The sequence below is a fragment of the Erinaceus europaeus genome, chromosome 1 (genome assembly GCF_950295315.1).
Source record: "Erinaceus europaeus chromosome 1, mEriEur2.1, whole genome shotgun sequence".
Lineage (NCBI taxonomy): Eukaryota > Metazoa > Chordata > Mammalia > Eulipotyphla > Erinaceidae > Erinaceus > Erinaceus europaeus.
In genome coordinates, this window is record NC_080162.1 from 116,334,611 (window position 1) to 116,349,574 (window position 14,964).

The window sequence follows — 14,964 nt, forward strand, 5'->3', positions numbered from 1 at the left end:
TAGTAAAGCAGTGCTGTAGTGTCTCTTTCTCTCTTTCCCTCTCCTTATTTCTCTGTCTCTATCATTAGAGAGAGAGAGAAAGAGAAAGAAATGGCCACTAACCCTAGTGGCAAAGTGACTGCCTAGTAGAGAAAAGCACAGTAGCCTGCAAGTCTTTCTGTGGTTCCATATTGTGCTTAACCAGTCAGTGAATGCCACCTGCTCTATCCTACTTCTCTGTCCTTTGGCCATGCTGACCTACCTGTGGCTAGAGCACTGAGAAACAAGCCTGCCAAGTTTCTTTCACAGGAGGACAAGGGCATATTTCCTTCACTGCAATGTGCAGTGAGTTTACTAAGTAATTTTCCTATGCTGTCAAGCTTGACTTGAATTCTGATATTTCTTCCTTCCTCCCTTCCTTCCTTTTCTTTTTGCCTCCAGGGTTATCACTGGGGTTCTGTGCCTACACTTCGAATCCACTGATCCTGGAGGCCATTTTCCCATCATGTTGCTACACTTGTTATTGTTATTGCTGCTGGATAGGACAAAGAGAAATTGAAAGAGGAGGGGAAGACAGAGAGGGAGAGAGAAAGACCTGCAGACCTGTTTCACCGTTTATGAAATGACCCCCCTGCAGGTGGGGAGTGGGAGCTTGAACCAGGAACCTTACTCCAATCCTTGCGCTTTGTGCCATGTGCGCTTAACCTGCTGCACTACTGCCTAACCCCCTGAATTCTGTATTTCTAACCTAATATTATCTGTAAGCTCCTCTTATTTTATTTCTTTTGGAAGCCGGGCACTGCATATGTGTGATTTCACTATTCCTGTCTCTAATCTCTCTCTCTCTCTCTCTCACACACACACACACACACACAGAGAGAGAGAGAGAGAGAGAAATAGATAGGAGAGACATCATGGTTTCTCTCCTAGTCCCATGTACTTGGAAAGGCATTCATTCTATCCAAGGCTCTATCTCTCTGGCTCGCCTTTTATTTGTTGATGAATCAGGGCTGTGAATGTATGTGATTTCACTGCTCCAGGCCAGTTTTTCATTCAGATAGAGGAAAGAGAAAGAGAGGTGGGAGAGACATCATAGCACCAGAGCTGGCTCTGATGATATGGTGAACATGCTCGCTCGCTCGCTCTCTCTGCATTTTCTCATTAAATGCCAAAAATAAGCCTTAAAAAAAAAATAACAAGAAAAAAAAAAGAAAACAAACAAAAAAATTATAGGGCCACTAATGGCTCATCTGGTAGAGCACACGTTATCATTCATGAAGACCTGGGTTCAAGTCCATAATCACCACCTCCAGAAGAAGCTTCATGAGTGGTGGAGCAGTGCTGAAGGTATATCTGTCTCTTGCTCTTTGTCTTTCATCCTCTATCAAAAAAAAAAAAAAAAAAAGATGGCACTGAGCCCCCATAAAAATCCTGGTGGCAAGAATGAAAAACGCAAACAGTGGTCCCGGAGGTGGCGCAGTGGATAAAGCATTGGGCTTTCAAGTGTGAGGTCCTGAGTTCAATGCAGCACATGTACCAGAGTGATGTCTGGTTCTTTCTCCTCCTATCTTTCTCATTAATAAATAAATTAAATATAAAAATGCAAACAAACAACAAAACCAAATTATACTCCTAACATTTATTTTTTGTTTTATTATTATTTTTAAAAAATATTTATTTATTCCCTTTTTGTTGCCCTTGTTTTATTGTTGTAGTTATTATTGTTGTCTGTCTTCGTTGTTGGATAGGACAGAGAGAAATGGAGAGAGGAGGGGAAGACAGAGAGGGGGAGAGAAAGACAGACACCTGCAGACCTGCTTCACTGCTTGTGAAGCAACTCCCCTGCAGGTGGGCTAATATCTAATTTATAAAAAAATATTTCATGGGAGTCGGGCGGTAGCACAGCGGGTTAAGCGCAGGTGGCGCTGAGCACAAGGACCAGTGTAAGGATCCCGGTTCAAGCCCCCGGCTCCCCACCTGCAGGGGAATCGCTTCACAAGCGGTGAAACAGGACTGCAGGTGTCTATCTTTCTGTCCCCTTCTTTGTCTTCCCCTCCTCTCTCCATTTCTCTCTGTCCTATCCAACAACAATGAGATCAACAACAACTACAACAATAAAACAACAAGGGCAACAAAAGGGAATAAATAAATAAATAAATATTTAAAAAAAAATTTCATGAGGAAGAAAGAGAAACCAGAATATTACTCTGGCATATGTGGTGTTGGCGATCTAACTTGGGGCCTTGAGCATGCAAATCCTGATTTCTATTCACTGAGTCAACACCTATGTGTGTCAACTCCTAAACCTCTATAAAAATCTGTCATGGGAGTCGGGCGGTAGTGCAGCAGGTTAAACGCACATGGCACAAAGCACAAGGACCAGCGTAAGGATCCTGGTTCGAACCCTTGGCTCCCTACCTGAAAGGGAGTCACTTCACAGGCGGTGAAGCAGGTCTGCAGGTGTTTTTCTTTCTCTCTCCCTCTCTGTCTTCCCCATCTCTCTCCATTTCTCTCTGTCCTATCTAAGAACTACAACATTTCTGTCTTATCAACAACAACAATAAAAAACAACAAGGGGAAAACAAACAAAAAAAAAAAAACAAGGGCAACAAAAGGGAAAATAAATAAACATAAAAATTTTTTAAAAAAATTGTCATGTTGGGCTGGGGAGACAGCACAATGGCCACACAAAGGTTTTCATGCTTGAGGCTCCAAAGTCCCAGGTTCAATCCCCTTTACCCTCACAAGCAAGAGCTGATCAATGCTCTGGTTAAAAAAAATAAATAACAAAGAACATTTTTTGTTATCTTTATTTATTGGATAGAGACAGCCAGAAATCTAGAGGGAAGGGGGTGAGAGAGAGAAAAAGAGAGAGAGACTGACTCCTACAACACTGCTTCACCACTCACAAAACTTTCCCCCAGCAAGTGGGGACCAGGGGCTTGAACCCAGGTCCCTGAGCATTGTAACATGTGCGCTCAACCAGGAGGGAATGTGGTGTCTAGAAGAGAACAATAGTCACCATTCTACTTTCTAAAATCTTATATGGATAAAAAGAAGACCTGACAAAGGGAAACTAGAGGAACTGTCACAAGTCTAATAAGCCTGGATTGATCGACCTAGACCTAGAGAGGGCTAGGATATCAGTTATGGATTTTAGAAGGATAAGGCCTTAGGTTTTGGTTTACTCAGCAGTTTATTCAAGCAGACAGGACTTCACCTCCTGGCCAGGTGACAAAGCAGTCAGTGGTGAGAAAAGACTCAAGACCCATTTGCTCTCATGTTTTAGAGACTACTCTGCCTTATCTTTACCTTCTTTGTCACTCCAAAAGAATGGCTGAAGCTGGGGGGTTCAGCTTGGTTCTGCTCAAGATATTACATCAAAGAGACAGACTCTGCATTTTGCTAACTCAGTTTCTGTTGTTCAGACATTTTACTTACCTGAACAGTGAGCGCAGTATGGCATTTACCTTAGAACCAGGGGTAGAAAAATACAAAGGGTGGAGGTAGATAGCATAATGAAGATGCAAAGACTAACATGCCCGAGGCTCCAAAATCCCAGATTCAATCCCCTGCACCACCATAAGCCAGCACTGAGCAGTGCTCTGATTAAAGAAAAAAAAAAAAAAAAAAAAGGAAAAGAAAAAGAAAAAAATACAATCAATCAAGTAAGTAGACAAAGAGGATGGTAGCAGTAGGGTGGGGAGCAAATTCTCTCGCATGTCTGTAGAGGTTCTTACACCAAGTCATTAATCATTAAAGTACAAGAACCTACCCTAGCTGGTTTGAGAATTCCCCCTCCGATCACCGATAAAGCACTGTTTGTTGATGCCTGTGTGACAGCACAGCCCAGCTGGGCTTCAGACTCACCTCGGAAGAGGCGATCCCGACCTTTTCGGATTCGTACATGAGCGACAAGGATCTGCTGGAGCTGGCGACCGTGGCCTCGGCCCTGCGCATCACCTCCTGCCGCAAGTACTGCTGCCTGTCCATTGGGGCGTCCGCCCCCCGGGACACATCCCGGGCGTCCTTCCACGAGACAGGCCGTCCACTTTCATCCTCTGAGTCGTCGTCAAACGGGTTGTAGGTTTTGGGGTAGGCCGACATGGTGGCACCAGTGCTGGATGGAGTTGTGGGCCGGAGAAGGGGGTGTTCACTCGAATAACAGCAGCTCTGGACCCGAGAGTGTCCCGCTCGCCTTCCCCAGGCCCTAAGAAAGCGCCCACCGTTCTGAAGCCCCGCGGCCCCGCAGCCCAGCAGCCCCGCAGCCCGGGTGCCCACTGCCCAGCGAGGCACCTCCCCCAGCAGGTCCAACCTGACCCCGCCGCGCCAAGACCCTTCCGCCCATCCAGCTCGGGCGGGCCGGCCTCCGGAGCTGACCACAGTGCCACGAGGCTAGGGGGGAACCACGCCCTGCGCGTGCTAGCACAGTCGTGCTCGCGGCTCATTTCTCCCCTGCGGTGGTGGTACCGCCCAGAGGCCACGCCCACCAGGAGGGCTAGGCATCAGAGAAGTCACGTGGTCGCGATCCCGGACGCTGCTGCGTCTGCGCAGTGCTCCCCGGCGCTCGCGGGCCGGGTGTGGGAAGCCGGGTGTGGGGAGCCGGCTGTGGCTCTGCGCGCGATGATGGCGGCGGCCGTGGCCCCGGGAAGCTGCAGCAGCGGAGGCAGCGGCGCAGGCTCGGGCTCGGGCCAGGCCTCGGGCTCCGGTGTCTCCCGCGGTTTCTATTTCAACACTGTCTTGTCGCTGGCGCGCTCTTTGGCTGTGCAGAGACCGGCATCCTTGGAGAAGGTATCCGAGGCCGCCCGGGTCCCGGGCTGACAGGAGGAGGGGCCTGCAGCTGCGAATTGAGGAGGCGGGGCGGGGTCTGCAGGCGGCGGAGCCGGGGTTCGGGGTCGGGGTAGCGGGCGGCCTCCGGGGGGCTGAATGGCGCAGGGAGCCGCGGGAGGAGGCGGGGGATGAGAGGAGGACGCGAATTCCAGGCCGGAGTTTGAATCCAGGGCCACCTTGTGATGTCACTGGGGCGGGGGCGGCCGTGGGGAGCAGTGGTCAGGGCTCAGGACCAGGGTCGAAACCTAGGGGGTGGGGGGGCACTGCTCCTTACTTATCTTGCTTTCCACTCTGTGACCTTGGGGAGATGCCTTTCTCGTGAAATAGGGTTGCTTTGAACTGTTGGCTCATTTTCACGGGTTGGCGGTGAAGAGCAATTGAGATTATGTATCTGAAAGTGCTTTCTGGGGGAAAAAAACGCAAATCCGTTGCACATTCATTTTTTAAAAACTGTTTAATAATGGTTATTTATTATTGTATAGAGACAGAAATCAAGAGGGAAGGGGGAGATAGACATCTGCAGCCTTGCTTCACCACTTGCAAAGCTTTCCCCCTGCAGGTGGGGGGGGGCTCGAACCCAGGTCCTTGCGCATTGTAACATGTGCGCTCAACCAGGTGAGCCACCACCCGCCCCCCACATTCTTTTTTTATGGGAAAGGGGGATTTAGTGGAAAAGAGTGTTTGTGACTTAAGAATTTTTTAAAAAATTATTTATTTATTGGAAAAAGACAGCCAGAAGTTGAGAGGAAGGCTGGGATAGGGAGAGAGACAGACACCTGTAGCCCTGCTTCACCACTCACAAAGCTTTCCTCCTCTGCAGGTGGGGGCTTGGGGGTTTGAACTCGAGTCCTTGCACACTGTAACGTGTGCTCAACCAGGTGCGCCATCATCCGGCCGGGAAAAGATTATGTTTAAAGAAGGGACCTTGGCAAGTGTCAATAGGCAGAGAATGTAATTCAGTATTACTTTAAGAGAAGAAAGAAGAAATTGAGTCAGAGGAATTTTTATCTTGGGAGGAAGGTGGAAGGCAACTCAAAAGTGTGCCTGGGCTGCTGGGAAGAACAGTGTTTAGTATCAGACCTAAATTTAGTCCCTATACTGCCACTCATTTACCTGTGTCATCTTGGACAAATTACTTAAGAATGTCAGAATTTGGGGAGTCGGGCTGTAGCGCAGCAGGTTAAGCGCAGGTGGCGCTAAGCACAAGGATCCGCATAAGGATCCTGGTTCAAGCCCTGGCTCCCCACCTGCAGGGGTGTCGCTTCACAAGCGGTGAAACAGGTCTGCAGGTGTCTATCTTTCTCTCCCTCTCTCTGTCTTCCCCCTCCCCTCTCCATTTCTCTCTGTCCTATCCAACAACAATGACAACAATAATAACTACAACAATAAAACAACAAGGGCAACAAAAGGGAATAAATAAATAAAAATAAATATTTAAAAAAAAAAGAATGTCAGAATTTTTTTCTTTTATTTTAATCCTGTGAATTGAAGTTCTTGAGGATTCCATGAGCTCAGGCATCAAGGGCCTCCCATAAGGGTAAGCACTAAAGTATCAGCTTTCTTCCCTCTTCTGTGACACATAGCATATTAGAACTGGAGAGATGGGGCTGTTTTTCGTTTTTCTTTTTAAAGGTTTTATTTATTTACTAATGAGAAAGATAGGAGAGAGAGAAAGAACCAGATATCACTCTGGTATGTGTGCATCCAGGGATTGAATTCAGGACCTCATGCTTGAGAGTCCAGTGCTTTATCCACTGCACCACCTCCTGGACCATGACAGGGCTGTTTTTCTATAGAGCTTTCTGGCAGATGGAAAGAATATTGTCTGAAGAAAGTTGACAGTGGTTTTGAGGCACTGGCTGGGGGTGAAGCTGAAAGACTATTTTGGGCATTCTGGCAGCGACACCTTCCTTGGCTTTGTAGTTTCTCACACTTGATTTTATCAGTTACCTACATACAGTCTGAGAAGAAGACCAATGCCAACCTGGCTTTTAGTTAAAGGAGTATAATAGAATAGAAATGCCATGAGTAGTAGCAACCAGGAAGTGGTACAGTGGGTAGAGCACTGGACTTGCAAACATTAGGTGCTGAGTTCAGTCCTTGGTATCGTGTATGCCTATTTGCTTACTACATTCTGCCACCTTAAGATAATCAACAAGAAGTCCTTTGCATTCTGAAGGGAATCATTCTTGAAGTTCTTTTTTTTTTAAATATTTTATTTAGTTTATTATTTTAATGAGAAAGTGTATATACAGAGGGGGAGAAATAGAGAGAGAGAGAGACAGACACCAGAACACTGCTCAGTTCTGGCTTATGGTGGGGCTGGGGATTGAACCTGGGACCTCAGAGCCTCAGGCTTGAAAGGCTTTTGCATAAGCATTATGCTGTCTCCCCAGCCCTTCTCGAAGTCCTACTTGGGTTGGTTAGGCGACCAACAACAAATCAGAACTTCTGCCAGGGAGACCGTGCCGTGATTGTGCATAGCACTTGCATGTAGAGTGGTCCCAGGTCTACTTTTTCTTGGCGTCATCAATTACCAGAGCTGTGTGTTGCTGTGTCAAAACCACCACCACCACCACCACCAGACTTGCTGCAAGCTCCCACCTACCACCCCCATCTCCCTTTGTATCCCAGTTCTGCTGGCTAGATTCTTGTCATGCTTAGATAGCCAATCCAGGATCCTGGACATCTGTTCTCTGAGCTGAATCTCCACTTTGATCTTTTCTGGCTCAGGTGCCCCTACACTTGAGTTCCAGCCCTAAGGCTCACTCCCAAGCTCCCCTTCCATATTTCCTTTCTCCCTCCCCCTCCCCCCTTCCCCTTCTCCCTTCCTTCCCCTCCTTACCTTTTTTTTCTTTCTTTCCTTCCTTCCTTTCTTTATTCCTTTCCTTTTTTTTTTAAATTTGTATTTATTAAGGTAATAAGGGAGAGCGAGGAGGAGAGAGACGGAGAAACAGACATTGTTCTGGTACATGTACTGCCAGGTATTAACCTCAAGACTTCATACTTGAGAGTCCAGTGCTATATCTGCTGCACCATCTCCTAGCCACCCCAAGTGCTTTTTTCTCTGTATCCCAAACCTATCTTAAAAAAAAGAAAAAAGGGGAGTCAGGCAGTAGCTTAGCAAGCACACGTGGCGCAAAGTGCAAGGACCAGTATAAGGATCCTGATTCGAGCCCCCACTCCCCACCTGCAGGGGAGTCACTTCACAGGCGGTGAAGCAGATCTACAGGTGTCTATCTTTCTCTCCCACTCTCTATCTTTCCTTCCTCCATTTCTCTCTGTCCTATCCAACAACAACGACATCAATAATAACTACAACAATAAAACAACAAGGGCAACAAAAGGGAATAAATATATATATAAAAGAAAAAAGGAGAAGAAGAAAAATTGGTTACTCATTGTGCAAAGGCAGGTGTATTAATGTTGTAAAATGCTGTTAATTGGTAGTGTGGTCATCTGCAGATGAGCAAACAGTGCCTTTAGTGAAACCCTCCTTCCACAACTGCTTGTAGGCGCATGTGCTGCTGTCACATCACTTTTGTTTATCATGGTAGTTCTGAGACACTTAGAAAAGGTTACCTACATGAGCTGGGCGGTAATGCAATGGGTTAAGCACACATGACTCAAGGTGCAAGGACCAACATAAGGATCCAGGTTCGAGCCCCCAGCTCCTTACCTGCAGGGGAAGGGTTTGCTTCACAGGCAATGAAGTAGGTCTGCAGGTATCTGTCTTTCTCTTCCCCTTTCTGTCTTTCCCTCCTCCCTTGATTTCTCTCTGTCCTATCAACAATGACAGCAATAACAACAACAATAATAATAACAATGATAAACAGCAAGGGCAACAAAAGGGAAAAAAAATGGCTTCCAGGAGCAGTGGATTTGTAAGTTCAGGCAGTGAGCCCCAGCAATAACCCTGAAGGCAAAAAATGATAATAAAGAAAGAAAGAAAGGAAAGAAAGAAAGAAAGGAAAGAAAGAAAGGAAAAGAAAGAAGAAAGAAAATGTAACCTACTGGGAGCAGTGGTGCACATAGTATGAAGGAAGAACAAGGACCTGTGTAAGGATCCTGGTTAAACCCCTGGCTCCCCACCTGCAGGTGGTGAAACAGTTCTGTAGGTGTCTTTCTCTTCCTCTGTATCTAGCTCCCTTTCCTCTCTCAATGTCTCTCTCCTATCCAAAATAATAATAATAATAATATAAAGGAAAAATGGCCACAGGAGCAATAGATTTGTAGTGCAGGCATCAAACCCCAGCGATAACCCTGGAGGCAAAGAAAAAGAGAGTGTAACCTGCCTTTAGTGTTCTCTCAGAGGGAAGTACATTTGGAAGACAATGGGAAAGTAAATTCAACAGTAAAAAGCTACCACTAATACTTTTTTTTTTGTTTTAAGAGAATTATGTTTCTGCTAAAGGACTATTCCCAGAAGTCTCAAATAACAAAAATTGTATTCTTTAAAATTCTATTAACTAGCCAGATTGTCTACTCCTATGAAAGTCTTATTGTCACCTAAACACTTATCTACACCCACTGTTATGCTTGATTGTCATTTTCAGTTTTCTGATATTGACAAAACTTGGGATGGCATTTTATTTTTTTCCCGTGGTTTGACATTGCCTTACATGGCAGTCTAAATTCACTTTATGGATGATCTGGTATCTCTCTTAATAGCTTTGGGTTAAAGTACTGTCTAGAGTTCTTATCAAAGTCCAGGCAAATGACCTTTGTTGCCTCCCAATGGTCCACTGATTCCTTGATCTTCTCAAAATGATAGAGCCAGGAGTCAGGCAGTAGCGCAGCGCAAGGACCAGCTTAAGGATTCTGGTTCAAGCCCCTGGCTCCCCACCTGCAGGGGAGTCGCTGAAGCGGTGAAGCAGATCTGCAGGTGTCTATTTGTCTTTCCCCCTCTGTCTTCTCCTCCTCTCTCCATTTCTCTTAGTCCTATCTAATGACGACATCAACAACAACAACAATAAAGAACAAGGGCAACAAAAGGGAAAATAAATATTTTTAAAAACTTTTAAAAAATGATAGAGCCCCTCTAGGTCCTTTTTGTAAATAGGAGTAATCTTGGTTCTCTCAGATTTTGAGCTTGAAGACTTATTTTATTTATTAAATATTTATTTATTTGATAGGACAGAGAAATTGAGAAGGGAAGATAGGAGGAGAGGGAAAAAGAGACACCTGCAGCACTGCTTCACCATTTGTGAAATTTCCTCCTTGTAGGTGGGGCCTGGAGGTTTGAGCCTAGGTCCTTGCACATAGTAATATGTGTGCCCTACCATATGTGTCATTCCCCACACAGCCTCTTGAAGATTTCTTTTTTTTCTTTTTTGCCTCCAGGGTTATCACTGCTGCTTGGTGCCTGCACTACAAATCCACTGCTCCTGGAAGCCATTTTTCCCCATTTCTGTTGCCCTTGTTGTTGTTACTATTGTTATTGTTGGATAGGACAGAAAGAGAGGAGGGGAAGACAGGGGGAGAGAAAGATAGACACCTGCAGACCTGTGTCACTGCTTGTGATGTGACCCCCTTGCAGGTGGGGAGATCCTTACACCAGTCCTGAGTTTTGTACCAAGTGTGCTTAACCCGCTGCACTACCACCTGGCCCCCCCAAAGACTTTTTATAAAACAGACCTAGCCCTCTCTCTCCTTACCGCCTAAGAACAAATAAATTGTTAATTTGCTGTAAAATTCTGGGTTAAAAAGAAAGACTTTCACTATTTTTCTTCATTTTGAAAAGATTTATCTTATGAGATAGAGACAGAGAAAGACCAAAGTATCCTTCTGCCATGTGTGGTGTCACAGGTCTAACCCAGGGCCTCATGCATGCAAAACATGTACTCTGTAGGCTAAGTCATCTCTTAGATAATAAAAAAAATAAAACTTTATTATGCACTAGTGCTTCAACCATTATATCTCAATTTATTAATATAAATAATGTGAATAATCAATAATATCTACATGGTGCATTGTTGTGAGGATTAGATGTGATAATAGACCAATGCTTGACAGGTCATAAATGCTCAATCATTAGCTTTAATTTTTGGAGAATAGCATCCACAGAACTGGTTCTCATTTATGGATATATGACAAAAATTTTTTTTTAATTTCTTTATTGGGGGATTAATGTTTTACAGTTGACAGTAAAATTCAGCAATTTGTACACACGTTTCCCAGTTTTCCACATAACAGTACAGCCCCCACTAGGTCCTCCTCTGCCATCATGTTCCAGGACCTGAACCCTCCCCCACCCACCCCAGAGTGTTTTACTTCGGTGCGATAGGCCAGTACATGATAACTTTTTTTTTTCTCTTTTGTTGGCCTTGTTGTTTATCATTGTTGTTATTGCTGTCGTTGTTGGATAGGACAGAGAGAAATTGAGAGAGGAGGGGAAGACAGAGAGGGAGAGAAAAGGTAGACACCTGCAGACCTGCTTCACCGCTTGTGAAGCAACTCCCCTGCAGGTGAGGAGCCGGGGAGGAGGGGCTCGAGCCAGGATCCTTATGCCAGTCCTTGTACTTTGTGCCATGTGTGCTTAACCCACTGTGCTACCCCTGGACCCCCCCTCCCCCCCGCATGATAACTTCTAAGGGACCTTGGTTCAAGCTGAAAGGTTCCAGTTACTGAGGACATTTTGTATCAGAGCCCAAACCTCGTGTCAGGCTTTGGGGTCCTATTTCATTTGATTTCCAACTAGTGTTACTTAGTATTTGCCATCTCTTTATTATACTGATTTGTTTTCTTTCAGTGACACAGAAGATATTTGTCCACTGCCAGTACCTAATACTGATTAGATGACAAACATTAGACCATAGTTAAGCCCTGGGTTAAACATAGGAAGCCTGGGTTCTAGTAATCTTATCTCTTTTTTTTCTGTCTCATCTCACTAAATGCCTGTGGCAGGGGCCCTTCTAGCCCCTCTGAGAGTTTTCTGGGATGTATGGGTAGTGGATACAGGTAAGAGGAGCACACTGAAACATGTAAGAAACTCCAAAATATGATGTAAGAATGGTAATTATCTTAAGAAATTCAGGTTTTCATTGACTATTAAGAGGTGCGGTGGGAGAGACACGTCACATTGCAGTTGTCTGGAAAAGCTATAAGAAGCAAGAAACAGTATGAGGCCCCGGGTTCGTACCCCGGCACCTCCACCAAAAAAAAAACAAACAAACAAACAAAAAAAAGAAGCAAGAAACAGCTGAGATGGTTTGGATTTTTTCTAGAGAAAAAGCAAATGGAATGACACTGCACATGAGTGATAACTGCAAAGAAGTCTGGGCAGGGAGAATTAAATGTTGCATTTATGGCCTGGATATTTAGAGGAATTTGGGGAGAATCTTCATTGCCAGGAGACTGGGAGTGTGCAGTGAGTGTTGGTTGGATTGGGCAGCCATTGCAGGTTTATGAGCCAGAAGTGGTAACCCTGGAGAGACAGAAGTCTGAGAAAAGGTTCAGTAAGATCCTTAGGCCTATTGCCTCACTTTGTATTAGACCTGTGTGGGTCTCTTTGCCTAACCTGCAGAACGAGGATAGGATTACCCTTGATCGACCTGAATGTGGATGTCTGGCAGTTGTCTGTGTAATGTCTCAGTCCGTCTCTGATTCTATACAGATTTAGGAGTGTTCTGTGCTTCTCAGGCATGAGGTTCTGGTGAACTGCTAAATTAGGTGTCTATTCTATACTCTTTAGAAGTAATGTTGCCAAGAAAAATGCTATTCTGGTAGGAGAGACAGCATAGTGACTCTGCAAAAGACTTTCCTGCATGAGGCTCTGAGTTCCAGGTTCAATCCCAGGCACCATCATCAGCCAGAGCTGAGCAGGGCACTGGTTAAAACAAACCATCAGAACAAAATCATATTCCATTTGTTCATAGATGTTTTTCTAATGAAACAATAGATTTTGTGTTTAAGCAGAACTGTAAACTATTTTGAAGACTGTTCTGTGAAATTAAAATAAATAAAGCATTGCACAGCTAAGCAAGAGGGAGAGAAGGGGAGTGGGAGGGAGGGAGGAAGGACGGGAAGGAGGGAGAGAGAGCATGTAGGAGAGTGCTCACAAGCAAGCTTGTGCATCAGAGTGCCATTCTGGCTTATGCAGTGCTGGGGATTGAATTTGGGACTTCATACATGTGAGTCTGACACTATCACTGTCACCTCCTGGGTTGCTTATGAGATTAAGTTTTATGTACTAGAGATCAAACCTAGGAGCTCTCTTATGAAAGTCTTGTGTACACACACACACACACACACACACACATACTGTACTACTATTTCACTATTATCCTAGCCACAAAATAATTTTTTTTTTTGGCCTCTAGGGTCATTGCTAGGGCTTGGTGCCTGCACTTTGAATCCACTGCTCCTGGAGGCCATTTTGTTGTTATTGTTGTCGTTAATTGCTGCTGTTGTTGGTTAGGACAGAGAGAAAGTGAAAACCTGGCCCCCCAGGTTTACACTTTTTTAAAAAAAATTTTATTTTTCCCTTTTGTTGCCCGTGTTGTCTTTTTATTGTTGTTGTAGTTATTGTTGTTGTCATTGTTAGATAGGACAGAGAGAAATGAAGAGAGGAGGGGAAGACAGAGAAGGTGAAAGAAAGATAGAAGCCTGCAGACCTTCTTCACCGCCTATGGAGTGACTCTCCTGCAGGTGGGGAACCTTAGGCTGGTCCTTGCGCTTTGCGCCACCTGTGCTTAACCTGCTGCGCTACTGCCCGACTCCCAGGTTTTCACTTTTATCCCTGGCACCACATATGCTGGAGTGGTGCTCTGATTTCTTGTTTTCTTTCTACATATGAAATAAAATTTATTTAAAAAGAGAGAGGTAGAGGTGGAAAGAGAGACAGAAAGAAACTCCCAATGCAGCGTCCATTCATGGAATTGCACCTGCGTTTCTTTTTGATGTTCTGTGGTCTCAGGGTTGGAACCTGAGCATTAACACATGAAAGGCATCAACTAGACCCTTTCAGTCACTTCTCGAATCACTGGGATGTTTCTAGTGCTCACATCATAGTAGCTGTCTATCTTTGGATACTTTATTTGTGGCACAGAGACAACTAAAATAATCTCCTACTCACTTCCATCTGCCACACTTCACCAGGTCTTGTAAAATTTTCCTCTAAGTCATACTCTGACCTGATGTCCTTCTGTTTATCCTGTTACAACCATCTTTGCCTGACTGCTGCAGGGGTCTCCTAATATATTTCTTGGGACCGGGTGGTGGCACACCTGGTAGAGCACACATGTTACAATGTGCAAGAACCCGGGTTCAAGCCCCCAGTCTCCACCTGCAGGAGGAAAGCTTTGCAGGTGGTGAAGCAGGGCTGCAGGTATCTCTCTCTCCCTCTCTATCATCCCTTCTCTCTCAATTTCCGGCTGTCTCTATTCAATAAGTAAAGATAATACTAACACATTTCTCTGCTCTCATGCTTGTCTTATAAACTCTATTTTAAAAATGGGTGCTGGCTGGGGCTGGGTGGTAGTGCACCTGGTTGAGTGTACATGTTACAATGCACAAGGACCTGGGTTCAAGCCCCAGTCCCCACCTGCAAGGGGCAGGCTCTGTGCATATGAAGCAGTGCTACAGGTGTCTCTCCTTCTCTGTCACCCCTTTCCCTCTCAGTTTCTAGCTGTCTTCATCCAATAAATAAAGATAAACATAATAATTTTATGTTTTAAAAAAACAAAAATAAAAATAAAAGTTTATGCTAGGAATTAAAGGAGAACCTTGAGCATTCATGATAACTATGGCCTATCTGGAACAATTTTTTTCTTATTTATTTATTTATTTATTGCCTCCAGGGTTATTGCTAGGGCTCAGTGCTGGCACTACAAATCCACTGCTCCTGGAAGCTATTTTTCTTTTTTAAATTTATTTGTTTATTTAAAAAAGAGACATAAACAAAACCGTAGGCTAGGTGATGGGAATTGAGCAACTCCACACAATTCCCATCACCAGATCTCCATATCCCATCCCCTCCCCTGATAGCTTTCCTTCTCTATCCCTCTGGGAGCATGGACCCAGGGTCATTGTGGGATGCAGAAGGTGGAAGGTCTGACTTCTGTAATTTCTTCCCTGCTGAACATGGGCATTGACTGGTCGATCCAAACTCCCAGTCTGCCTCTCTCTTTCCTTAGTAGGGTGGGGCTCTGGGGA

General features: G+C 45.0%; 2 protein-coding genes across 2 annotated transcripts in view; one reads left to right on the forward strand and one right to left on the reverse strand.

The window, feature by feature from the left end:
* The window catches only part of SNAP29 (synaptosome associated protein 29), a 39,950-nt gene extending 35,614 nt beyond the window's left edge, over positions 1–4,336 (reverse strand). Inside the window, exon 1 of the mRNA XM_016192817.2 lies at positions 3,850–4,336. Within this exon, the coding sequence (XP_016048303.1) occupies positions 3,850–4,086 (237 nt within the window). The 5' untranslated portion in view covers positions 4,087–4,336. The remainder of the gene's footprint in view (positions 1–3,849) is intronic.
* A 189-nt stretch (positions 4,337–4,525) lies between these two features.
* Positions 4,526–14,964, forward strand: part of PI4KA (phosphatidylinositol 4-kinase alpha) — a 153,322-nt gene continuing 142,883 nt past the window's right edge. The window contains 1 exon segment of the mRNA XM_060194530.1: positions 4,526–4,770. Within this exon segment, the coding sequence (XP_060050513.1) occupies positions 4,603–4,770 (168 nt within the window). The 5' untranslated portion in view covers positions 4,526–4,602.